Source organism: Astyanax mexicanus, chromosome 5 (assembly GCF_023375975.1).
Source record: "Astyanax mexicanus isolate ESR-SI-001 chromosome 5, AstMex3_surface, whole genome shotgun sequence".
Taxonomy (NCBI): Eukaryota; Metazoa; Chordata; class Actinopteri; order Characiformes; family Acestrorhamphidae; genus Astyanax; species Astyanax mexicanus.
This window is the reverse complement of record NC_064412.1, coordinates 17,437,934-17,451,162: the sequence shown is the minus strand read 5'-3', so window position 1 is coordinate 17,451,162 and position 13,229 is coordinate 17,437,934. Positions and strand designations below refer to the sequence as shown.

The 13,229-nt window shown below is 36.4% G+C and overlaps 1 protein-coding gene across 2 annotated transcripts; it reads right to left on the bottom strand.

Annotated features, from left to right (window-relative positions):
* Nucleotides 1-28: 28 nt before the first annotated feature.
* Nucleotides 29-13,229, bottom strand: arhgef25b (Rho guanine nucleotide exchange factor (GEF) 25b). 2 transcript variants are annotated; one of them, XM_007254222.4, is made up of 14 exons: nucleotides 12,922-13,228; nucleotides 8,302-8,612; nucleotides 6,693-6,767; nucleotides 6,176-6,303; nucleotides 6,002-6,068; nucleotides 5,302-5,405; nucleotides 4,946-5,015; nucleotides 4,546-4,635; nucleotides 3,970-4,062; nucleotides 3,834-3,884; nucleotides 3,668-3,745; nucleotides 2,796-2,987; nucleotides 1,591-1,771; nucleotides 29-1,495 (listed from the first exon to the last, which is right to left on the bottom strand). In XM_007254222.4, exons 1-14 carry the CDS (start codon nucleotides 13,013-13,015, stop codon nucleotides 1,317-1,319), a joined length of 1,713 nt encoding a protein of 570 aa, XP_007254284.2. In that variant the 5' UTR covers nucleotides 13,016-13,228; the 3' UTR covers nucleotides 29-1,316. The 2 variants fall into 2 exon arrangements, with proteins under 2 accessions (XP_007254284.2, XP_022531503.1); XM_022675782.2 differs by lacking the exon at nucleotides 6,693-6,767 and having other exon boundaries at nucleotides 12,922-13,229.

The window sequence follows — 13,229 nt, the reverse complement described above, 5'->3', positions numbered from 1 at the left end:
TACAAGGATACAGTACAGAGTCATAATGTTCCTGGTATTATTTTAAACATATTTTTTATTTCACAATTCAAGAGTCAAGGATTCACAGGTGAAAAAATGTGTAATAAATAAATATGAGGATTATAATCAGGTGAAACAACAGAAAATAAACAAAACAAACAAATAATCTATTGTAGGTTCTGACAATACATCCTAAATGGCCTAAATCATCTGTCAGATTTAACAAGATATTATCAATAATCTATTTTTAGTTACTATATAACTAGCTGATTTCTAATTAGTCCTAACTACATAATTCATTTGTCAACCATTAACATTTTATTAAATATCATTTTTGACAGATTATTATTAAACAGTGGATAGACTATACAGATATGCTCAATGTTCTGATCTGATGTGTGAAATAATGCATTAATTAATGTCCTTACTGAAAGACTTACTTACTACCTTTGAAATAAAATCTTACAGTGGCATATACATGGTTATTAAAAAACTACGTGTCCTGATCTGGAACCAGTAAGAAAAATCATGACATCAACTCACAGACTAACAGAGAGAGAAAGAGATAGAGAGAGAAGAATGAACAATTCAATAGATGAGTTCCAGTACAAAGTGTTTGACCAGTGAGCAGCCTGGACAGCAAAAGCACCAGGGATCCAGAGAGGGATTTCCATGTGCTGTAGAGCTGCAAATGTTTTTTTTTATAATGAATTATTCTACATATTATACCTATAACAGGTGCCTAAGCGTCAAATAATCAGACTACTGATTGTGTCAGTGCATAAGGGATACTGCAACAAAATGCAATGAACTAATTACTATTTTATCTTGCATAAAACAATTACAAAGTATCAAACTACAGGGCATGGACATCATGAGCTAAACCAATAGGATCAATCCAAGGTTTTCATTCTTTTAGCCTTCATATTGACTGTTAAAGTCCTTATTCCCAATTGGTTTACTCAGTGGCCATCTTTATGACAACACCGACCAGTTATCTAAGGTCATATAAGACCAGCATCCCTTCTTTTTGATGAACTGGGTGAGACTAGCTGAAACTAAAGGTTAAATTAAATTATGTCAGCAACCTACATTAAATCACTGATTAAATCTGATAAGAAATCTTTGTATACTGCAGTGTGCACATTCATATGGGTAACATTCTAGATTCTTAATTTCAGAAATATCAGGGAACAATGTAAACATGCCGCTGTCTGTCCCACAAAAATACAACACATGTTCACACTGTTTGTAGACTTCTGATAAATGTATAAATACTTAATAATTTATTACAGTATTACTGTAAATAAAGATCTTCATGGCATGGTAGGCAGGGAAGAGTTGCAGGAACGCAGACATGGACGCCTCTGGCTGTCGACAGAGGTTGAACTGTAGGTTCCAAGGGCAGAGTTGATGGAGGAGGAGGTCCTCATGCCTTTTCCCAAACTGAGAGAATTACTCTCACGCTTTTGATACTCGATAGGAGACTGCAGAGCTATGAGCGAGGGAATAAGAGAGGAAGTGAAAAACAAACTGTGTAAAGTAGTATTCTGTTTACTCTGTAATGCTGGATGTTTAGTAAGAAGTTACCAATAAGGAAATTGCGCTGCGTTTCCAAAATCTGGATGATATCATTAGCCCAGGAGAGTCTGGTTTCAGGGGATGGTGCCTGAAGAACGAAGCGCTGCAGACTTCCACTGGCATCACGGGATGTCAGAACCAGCCGACAAGGGTCATTAGGGCACCTGTTCTCTATTCCCAGGCAGCTCACCTTAAAGAGATGCAAAAATATCCACTGTTTTTTCTTGAAAACCCCACTTAAGCTCTTCTTTACTGAAAAAAATGTGGACTTTACTCCTTGCACTTATAAAGAAGATACACATACAGCTCCGGAAAAAACTAAGAGACCACTTCAGTTTCTAAATCAGTTTCTCTGATTTTGCTATTTATAGGTATATGTTTGAGTAAAATGAACATTGTTTTTTTTATTCTATAAACTACAGACAAAATTTCTCCCAAGTTCCAAATATAAATATTGTCATTTAGAGCATTTATTTGCAGAAAATGAGAAATGGCTGAAATAAACAAAAAAGATGGAGAGCTTTCAGACCTCAAATAATGCAAAGAAAACAAAAAAAGTTCATATTCATAAAGTTTTAAGTTCAGAAGGTTCAGAAATCAATAGTTGGTGGAATGACCCTGGTTTTTAATCACAGTTTTCATGCATCTTGGCATGTTCTCCTCCACCACACACACTGCTTTGCATAATTTTATGCCACTTCAGGTGCAAAGATTTAAGCAGTTCAGCTTGGTTTGATAGCCTGTGATCATCCATCTTCCTCTTGATTATATTCCAGAGGTTTTCAATTTGGTAAAATCAAAGAAACTCATCACTTTAATGTGGTCTTTTATTTTTTCCAGAGCTGTTTCTGTGATATTTTTTACAAAAACTGAGAATGAGTGACCAAGTGTGGTGGACAGGAGATTAGAGTTTTTCCAGATATGAGTGAAAAGGTCCTGTCTCTAGTAATGGGTAAAATGAATTAGGGTGAAGCAATTGTGATTTAGACAGTTTGTTCTTTCTATTAATAAAACTAAATATCCAAATAAATAATCAGTTTCTGTAGTACTACTGAATATGTTTTATTCCTTCATGCAAACTTACATGTCCTATTAGACCTTTGGTCTCACCTTTACCCTTATAAGCTATGTCAGACTCTTGTATAAGGATGGAATATGAATAAAATGAATGCATTTTTTTCAAAAATCAAATGAATCTATCTTTCAATAGCTACCTTTATGCTGTTCTTGTAGATGTATCCCGGTAGTGAGAATTCCTTCTTGCGCTCAGTGGGTTCACTCAGGATGACCAGCTGTTCAAAAAGGAAGATCTGCCTCTGTTTGGGTTTGGGCAGGATGCCAGTCTCCTGCTCAGTGAGTGTAAATGTGTCCTGCTGTAGCAGTTTCCCCTGAGCTGTTAGCTTCCCCTAGAAAGATTAACAGGAGTCACATACAACAGTGTTGATTTAGTAAAAAAAAAAATCTTAGATACTGTATCTTACACAGACACACACACACCCATTTATACACTGTATGCACTGTATCACTTTAAAAAAGTGATGAAAGTGCAGACAAAATTAAAGCTTTAAGCTGCTTTATACAATAACTGTTTTTTTTGCTCATGGGCTTCCCCTTGAGCACCTTATGCAGCTCCACCAAAGTTACACAGTGTAGTAGCAGCATTCTGGGCCCAGTACAAGACAACAGTGATGCTACTTTCCCTGTTTTAGGTCAATGTGCCATGATCATGAGTTTGAAGCTGTTTTTTAGATACGGGTACAGTTGCTATGTACTGTTGCTTTAAGAGGGCTGTGACTGTTTTAGGTGTATGATAGTTCTGTAGTTTTTGATTTGTAATTTTGTTATGTAGTTTGCACTGTGCTAAGTGTTGTGATATAAACTCCAGTTATGTATTATAACCTCAGATGCATAACACCAGTGCAACTCCAAAGAAGATATCGTTTGTAAACTGATTTGTCTTAATAGACTTAATAGACCAATCTTTGAGTAACAGGAAAGCTGTCTAATCTTATATGAACTATGAAACGCCTGAACTGTGAAAAGACTGAAGTGTTTCCTAACAGTGTTCTGTGTGTGTTTTACTCACCTCAAAACCTTGCAGTCTTGCCACATTCATCATATCATTACAGCGCTTAGGAACAAAACACATCACCTCTACTGCTCTCTGAGAAAGAACCAAAATAAGAGAATAGAGTACAGATTCAGGCATGATCATCAATAATGTCAATAGTGGTATAAAAAGCCTGTTTTACCTCTATCTCTTCAGTGTGGTTCCCTGTTTTAACATAGTGCTTTAAGAAGTCCTGCACACACACAAACACACACGATTAGATTGTACATAGTTTAACATAGAAGGCATTGAACACATGCGCACTGTATCACGCAAACCTTGAGCAGGAGCTGGTACTTCATGATCCTCTGAACAGGTTTGATCAGCAGATCGTTCAGCTGCAGCCTGTGGCCCAACTGCTGCCTTATTTCCTTTATAAAGCAAAGCATTATGGAAAATGTTTAGGAATAGCTATGGACAATATGGTTATAATTTTTAAAAAAAGCTTATTTAAATTATATAAAGAACAAGGCCAGTGGTTCCAATCCCAATCAAGTAGCTTGCCATCAGCTGCCAGAGCCCTGAGAGAGCACAAATAGCCTTGCTCTCTCTGGGTGAGTACACGGCGTTCTCTCCCCACATCACTCCAGCACATGGCGTCTGTGAGCTGATGTATCGGAACTGAGTCGCTGTGCTTTTCTACGAGCGCGCTGTGATGCTACTCTGCAATGCTGCATCAGCAGCAGTTTGAAAAGAGGAGGTGGCTAACTACACATGTATCTGAGGAGGCATGTGCTAGTCTTCACACTCCCGGTGTTGGGGGCATTACTAGTAAAGTAAATTCATTTTTTAATTATTTTCTCTCACTCTTTGTCTTACACATAGGCACACACACTATTGAATGCATCATTTACCTCAAAGTAGGTGTCTATATATTCAGAAACAATACACTCTGATTTGGGTTTGTTCTGACAGTACACCACATACATTTGAAGACGCCGCTCCTGCAGAAACACACACATGCACACTCATGCACATATTGCAAAAAAAAACAGAAATCACATCATACATATAAACTGTAAAATCACAATGAACTAACAAGGTGGACTTTAAAGTAGCCTTAAGCAGAGGATAAATTAACTAATTTCAATAATTACTTAATGTTCTAAAGTGTTTAATGTTATGAAAAAAAGCATTTTAATTTTTGCTGATTTAAGGAAAGTCTTTCATCAATGCTGAACAATTATTAAAATCTAAAATAACCAAATCTATTAAAGATACATATATACTGTTTCAAACTATCTGTTTGCTCACATGTTTGATGAAGAGCTGTCCCAGCTGCTCTGGATTAGACACACACTTCTTCAGTTCACCAAGGAAGTAGCTGTAAGATAATAAAACATGGATTAAATGTGCAAACACACACACAAACACACAGGAAACAGCTGTTTGGACAGTAAAGTAACAAGGTCAGAGCCGCAGGAAAATAAATCTGCTGGTGTGTAAACCCCCAGTTTTCCCTAAACAAACACTCTTCCACGCATACGTGACATTTTGTACTGTCATAATTTAGCTGTTCTCATGATTAAATAATTTGGAACAGTTTATATTAACACACACACACACACACACAAATATGCATTCTCATCACAAGGGGAGTGTATACCTACTCCTTATGCCAGTCATAAATTTGGTGAACATTTCCAAACACAATCTTATCTTTCCCTTTCATGCACTCCGGCACTCCAAAGTTATTCATAGTGGTCATGTAGCCCTGAGAAAGAAAAAAGAACACCTTACATTTACATTTAAAAGGCAGTTATTATTTCTTTGTCACACAAACAATGAAGTGCAATTTACATGAGCTCTTTGTAGTTCTATATTTACAGACAGTAGTCCTTTTATTACTCTATATACTTTATTATTATCCTTTTATCCTGTACTTCAATGGTCAGGACCCCACAGTGACACTGAAATGGCGGTGGTCTGTAAGTGTTGTGGTGGAACAAGTAGATCAGACACAGCAGTGCTGCTGGAGTTTTTAAACACTGTGTTCACTCACTGTTCTCCACTCTATTAGACACTCCAATCTAGCTGCTCCACCATGTGGATGTAAAGATTTGGTGTTCTTGTCCTTTGTTAGTGGTCACAGTAGGCTGATCACTGCGTAGGCTTGACATTTCTGGGTGGTTTATAAACTCTAGCATCACTTCACAGCACAGCGGATCCATTTGTACCCATACAAAACACACCAACACCATATCAATGTCAGTGCAGTGCTGAGAATGACCCATCACCCTAATTAATTGGAGCTGTTGGAAAATTTTGATAGAAACAACGCACATCACATAACACAATACAAAAATGTACCTTCACTATAAGGCCTAAATCTTCCACATATAACTTCTCTGTCTCTACCAGCTCTGTCAGAACATATCTATGGGAAATATAGATAGAGAGAGAAAAAGAAAAAGAGACAGAGATAGAGATTAAAACAAAATAATTTCTCATTAAAGGTTTTTAAGCATAGATATCACAACGTACATGCTTTTTTCTAAGGCACTTCTTCTTTCCTCTTCATTAGCTTTGACGTCCACTGAGTTGCTGTGTTTCTTGTCAGTCTTAGAAGAGCTGCCTTCACCAACAGGGAGCACATGGCTAGTGTGATTGTTCTGAAAATACAGTAAGTTTTTTGTCAGTAGTACAATACACATAAAACTAATATTACAGCATTTTTTTGCCTAACTATTAAGCCATACAAAATCTTTCTCCATTGCCTCCTCATGCCTTCCATGCTTAGTTACACCCTATTTACACACTACCAGCTATCAGCATTTGAGATGAACGCTAACTGCAGTTTTGATATATTTGTAAGCATTTTACTTTCCAATGGGGGTGTCCACCCAGACAAAAGAAAGCAAATTAAGCTTCTTTGGACTGTCAGGAACACAACTGTGGTTTTTAACTAACAATCTCTTAAAAAAGGGTACACATTTTAAGGGCAATGCCTGCTAAGAGCCACTACAACACGCCAGTGTGTATGTGTAAGTATGCACATTACCTCAATAACATTAGATACTTGTCTGGGGCAAATCTGTTTGTCAGCAACATTGACTTCTGGAACCTTCTTAATTTCCTAAGACAGGAGAGAAGTAATGATTATATTAATGTTCATAAAAGTTTAGTTAAAGCTATAGTTTTCTAATTTTCTAATCAAAGATGCTTGGAGTCCAAAGCTTGCTGCTACAAGACAAATGTGGCTAAACAGAATTCCAGTAATTATTCATTGGGTTATTTTTGGTTAATTGGTATACCGATTAAAGAATGACACCTGTAAACCTGTGTTGCGTTCCATTTGAGCTCGGATGTTGGATTTTACTAGTACAAAGTTTTAACTGGAATGGTCCTGCAGGTGAAATTTCCTGCAAGGTAAGTTGGCAGAGCCTCAACAACCCTGAGTTCAGAATCCAAGGTAGCTGCCCACACATCAACAGTAGTAAAAGCGATAGTACTATACAGATTATTTTACCGTTTATCTAGAGCTCTGGATAAAAATAAGAATTAAATTAAAATTAAAAATTAAAAATTAAGAGTTTCTTTGATTTTACCAAATTGAAAACCTTTGGAATATAATCAAGAGGAAAATGGATAGCCTCAAACCGAGCTGAACTGCTTGAATTTTTGCACCAGGAATGGCATAAAGTTATCCAAAAGCAGTGTGTAAGACTGGTGGAGGAGAATATGCCAAGATGCATGAAAACTGTGATTAAAAACCAGGGTTATTACACCAAATATTGATTTCTGAACTCTTAAAACTTCTGAAAGCTCTGCATTATTTTGGTTATTTCATTCATTTCTTATTTTTTGCAAATAAATGCTCTAAATGACAATATTGTATTTGGAATTTGGAAGAAATGTTGTTCGTAGTTTTTGTAATAAAACAACAATGTTAATTTTACTCAAACATATAACTATAAATAGCAAAATCAGAGAAACTGAAGTGGTCTCAATTTTTTTTCAGAGCTATATTTATGTCGCAATATATCAGTTGTACACACAGCACTGTCTAACTTCTACCTGTGGACAGGATTTAACGCTATTTGGATGCATAGAATGCATTGTCATCAACTGGTATCTCTAGCAATGCTAACCTGAAACAAGCAAAGAAAGCTGATATCTGGATGTTTAACTTGGATGCTGTCAACCATTCCCATCTCCGACATCCGAGGTAAATGGAATGCAGCATTACCTCAACAAGTCTAACAGTCATTTTCCACCACAAACATTACAGGCATTTGTAATCACTATGTTTTAACTCTCTGCCGTTGAGCTGCAGAACTTAACTAAACTGATGCACTATGAAAGAGAGAGGTCAATTGTAAAACCTGCCCTTGGAGAGCACTGATATGCATACTGAACACAAAGACAGAATATCTTAGCATCAGGATGCTATATGTGTCTGAGAGTCCCGATCAAAATACAGAAGAATTCCCCAAGTCTCAGGAAATATGGGATGACTGCAATATTATTATAGCTCCAGAACAAACTTAGAGAGCAATACTTTAAACAGCAATCATGTCTTGACTAATGCACTGCATTTAGGGTAAGGGAATAACGTTTTTTTTTTAATAAAACTAATAAAAAAATGACATTTAAAAAAGCAAACACACCGCTGGTTTATCTGTAGGGGAGTGGCAGCTGGACCCTGATACTGTGCTCCCTGTACTGTTGCTGTGTGAAAGTGGCACAAATGCAAAGGATCGTCCTTCTGCGTTATTTCTTATACCAGACCTCTCCCCTCTGCCCTCTTGTCCCAGACTGAGTCTGCAGAAAGGGCTGCCCAGCCACTGCCTCAGAGCTTTTAAAGAGCGCTGGGGAGATGAGGGCGTTTGGGCACTGGGAGAGATGAGGGAGTGGTCATCAGGGGAAACGTAACTGGTTGAGGAGTCTGGAGTGACATCAGTGAGTCCTGAGAAAGACTCTGGAGAGAAGAGAGAAAAAGAGAGAGATTTGAAGAATTTGTTTTTACAGTGGGAAAAATAACTATTTGATCCCCTGCTGATTTTGTAATTTTACCCCCTTACAAAGACATGAGCAGTAAAACCGATGTAGAAATAAAAAAGATACAAAAGCTGCTTCTTCATACAAAGTATGAAGAAAATAAAAATGAAGATATGTGCTAAAGAAAAACTCAGCCATACATGAATTAACCCTTTCATGCATAGAGGTCACTACAGTGTACAGCTGTTTAAAAAATGTTTTTCTTTAAATATGTTTGCAATTTTGGGCACTGCTGCATATAGTCCACTGTAGTGGAAGCTATTGCATCATCCTATACAAAAAAATCCCATTGGTTGGTCATTGTAATGGGAAAAAGAAGTCAATGAAATCAAGATGGCCGGCAGACAGGGAAAACCACCAAACACCTTGGCTATTTTTGTTTCTACCTTTTATAAAATTATATCACTGCAGGTAAAAAAATATATAATTACATCAAGTAACATCTAAGGTGACATATTATGTAAAGATTTTCGAAATTTTGATTTTATATTTGAGGGAATTGTAGATTAATCATCTGTCCACTTAATTGTACATCATGCATCATTAGCTATTTTTCAACTTTTATGCAATGTCAATAACTTCCAGTGTTGTTTTTAAAATAATTCATATTGTTTAATGTTTTGGCTGTAAATCAACTTCTTTAATTGAGGAATGTCTGCCAGTACAGACAGTTGCAAGCAGAGAAGTAGGGTCAAGCAGTGATAGTGAAGGTGAGTCTGGAAATGTTACTGAGGGAGTTGAGGCTGAGGAACGGAGATGAAGGAGATGAGGCTGTTGAAACTAAGGGCACCCCAATATCCAGTATGCCCCTGGAAACCACTGGCCCCAGCTCAAGAGAGTATAAAATGCCAGCACACGAAGAACCAAGTACATCTGCATGCAGTGTCTTGTAGCTTTGTGCCCTGTATGCTTTGGCAACCATCATAGAAAATAGTCTCAGAAATTAGCAACAAGCATGATTTGACAGGAAATATGATACATGCTATAAAATACTATAAGAGAATATGCTCACTTAACAGTTCAGAGACTTGACAAGAATACAGTATGATAATACCAGTCACAATCAAGATTCTATAAGGTTCTACGGTTCAGAGACATTTTCTTGTGTCACAATATCCTCCTCAGTTCCACTATTCCAACAGAATACCATATTACAACTGTATAACTGAATTACATTTGTGTTTTTTTTACAACAAAAAATGCATGAAGTACACTTGAGTGGACAGATAAATATTTCTTTATCGAATAAAGATAGAATATATATTTTTTTCAAACCTTGTTTTACATCCCTAAGGATGTATAAAAACACTTAGAAAAAAAATCCTGACTGAGTTTATTATAATTCATGCATGAGAGGGCTAACATAAAAAATGAATGTGGGTTATTTTCTACTGCCATGTGTGCAGTAGATGGGTAACGATACAAAAAAGGCTTTTAATCAAAAAGTAAGAAAGGAAAAAATAAAATAGGTATGTATGATATCAAAAACAAGTTAATTGAAGAATATAAGAGAGGGTTAATAGAGAGAGAGATAATATCAACAAATTTCCATGATGATAATAATAATAATAATAATAATAATAATAATAGAATTAATTGTATTCATTTAAGTTAATTCATATTTGACACTCAAGCAAAACGTGACTTAGTACTTGGTAGAGAAACCCTTGTTGGCACACACAGTGGTCAGACCTTTCTTGGAGCTAGTCACAAGGTTTGCACACACCTCTGGGAGTTTTAAACCTACCATAAAATGATAGACTGTTCATGTCTTTTTCAATTATCTTCCCAGGGCTAACTAAAACAGGTGCTCAAATTTAATTCAAAGTTTTACATTTTTAAAATAACTGTTTCAGTTTTAAGTTTAGCTTTAGTACAGAAACTCTGACTCTTTTTCTTCTGATGGTTTCACAAGGGTAAATTAGCACAACTAGGTTGCACACAGACATTGCCAAAGACACCTCCAACGCCTCCAATCTCTAGGGCAAGCAGAAAACCCTCCTCCTTTAAGCGCTGAAGATTTTGATTTTCTATTACAGTGCATCTGTCTACTTGCATTCTTGTTAGAATGGTTTGCTTAATTTAATTGTGATTTGTTTATACATTTACTTCTACTCAAGTATATTAATGCTACAAAAAAGTGTTTTTTTTTTCGTTTCATTTTACTGAAGTTATAAAATTATAACTGACATAAACTCAAACGTCAAAAAATGCACATCTCCCTTCTCATGTTCTCATAAAAAAAAAACTGGGACCAAGAGGTTTTGAGTGTGTGATGCATCCCTAAAATGTAGGATATTTGAGCCTGTCTGATGCTTTTCAAACTTCCGGAACAGCAATGAGAGAAAATACTCATAATCAGAGCAACGTGCCTGCACACTGCAGACCCCTGCTCTGTTGTGCAACCCTTCAACTCCTGGGGGCCCCTGTTCCCACATGAGGCTGATTCAGGATTTTTACCAAGAACTTTTTTCCAGCATCACCACAAACATTCCACATGTTGCTATTTCTGCAGATCCCCCCACAACCGTTTTCAATAATACATTATAAATATATCTACAGGCCATGGGAGCAAATTCTGCCTTATAAGCCCATGAACAGCAGCAGCAGTGATGTGTTGACATCATTGCGGAGGGCGGGGGAGAAACACGGGGCAGAAACAGGAGCAGCGATCGGCTCTCTGTACAGGACGTGGATTAGCCGACTGTAAAGGACACAAATTCATAATCCTTCACTAACCTACAAAACCAACACAGACACACACCCTGTTTTTTGGGCATTTGGATGTCAAATGTAATCATCTGATTTGATTTGAATATAAATGTAGAAATGTATATATAAACACAGATGACTGCTGTAGAGAGCAAAGGCTGAGTTTGGTCTTATTATCAGTATTAATAAATGAATAGGGATGGACCCACGCATATTTAAACATTAGTTACAGGGATAAGGTAAAGTGTGGCACAGACAGGGCTGAGGACAGGGCTTATAACAGAATGCAGAGTGAGAGGATTTATTTAGGACAACCCATGTGCAATTTTTAACAGACACCATTTTTAACAGAGTGTTCATGCTAATATTGGTAATAAAAAACTAGAAAATAAGTAAATGCAGAATGGTTATCCAGCGAAGGTGGAAGAAAAGAAAAATAGATAGAGTGTGGGTCTGTATGGCTGTGAATTAGAGTTTGGGGCCCTGCCCTAAAGAAGTACATAAATTGGTGGCTGTTGTGGAAATTAAACTTTAGGCCATGGCACGAGCAGAAATGAACAGGAGTGAATAGGAAGAACAAGGAATGAAAATAGAGCTACAAATAAACGAGTAAAACGGTAAAAACGACAAAGTATTTGTCTCTTGGGGCCTACTCTAAAATAATGTTGCCAAAATGATGTGTATCAGTGTGTAGCAGAACTACAGTAGATAAGTGTGCACATTTGCACCCCATTCATTCTTAATAAAAAATGTATATATTTAGAAAACATCCAATCCAAAAGCTGTATAAAAACCCTTATCACATAATCAGACCAAACAATCTGAAGTTGCAATGGTGTTGATATCTTATAAACTGCAGGATGTATTAAGCAGCAAACACTGCATAGATAAAAAATATTAAAATTTAATGATAATGATAATAATAATACACTTTATTTACATAGTACCTTGCATACATTTAAAATCCAACTCACGTTGCATACAATCAGGTGAGCAAAAACATCAGCAAAAATGACAAACCTTATTTTTTAAAAAGAATAAGCAAAAAGTAAAGTACAGATTGAAATTAAAATTAGAAAAACGAGAACAGAACAACGACAACAAAAAAAAACACAGCAATAATGGGCTAGCAAACTCTAATTAAATGCTAATATGCACAAAACATGCAAAAAATATAATACATTAAACATAATACATAAAAAAAACTCAAAATAGCTGGAACCACCTTATTGTTGTTAATATTTTTATTTTTCCTTCTCCTAATCTTTTAAATTGTTTCATGTAATATTCATCATTATCATAATAATTATGGTGATGTTATTAGTCATTTGGCTGTGTTTTTTGTTAGTTAAGTAGTAGTTTTCTTTGTGTCACTCAAACAACTTAAATAATTCCACACAAACTGCTAGATAGTACATTAATCATTTTTTATGATTATATATTTTAATGTTGTTTAGGTGATGTAGATAGGATCAAAACATAGAAATAGAAGTAAAGGAACATAAATGACCACTTACCTTGATCTCTGATGGAGTAGCACTCACTTGTGGTCAAAACTTTCTGAAAGAGGTTCACACAGCCACACCCCCCAAGGGCACGACGCTCCTCCATGCCCACTCAATAACACACTGCATCAACTTAGAATTCAGCTTAGGGTCTGCGTCCATATGTGTGTGTACACACACACACATAGATAGACACAGACACACACACTTCAGAGATAATCCCCAGTCATGAAGCCACACATCAGCATAATCTCCAATCCATTACACTGTCCAGACAGACAAAACCATGCAGCCAGAACCTCTGGACCAATGTTCCACAA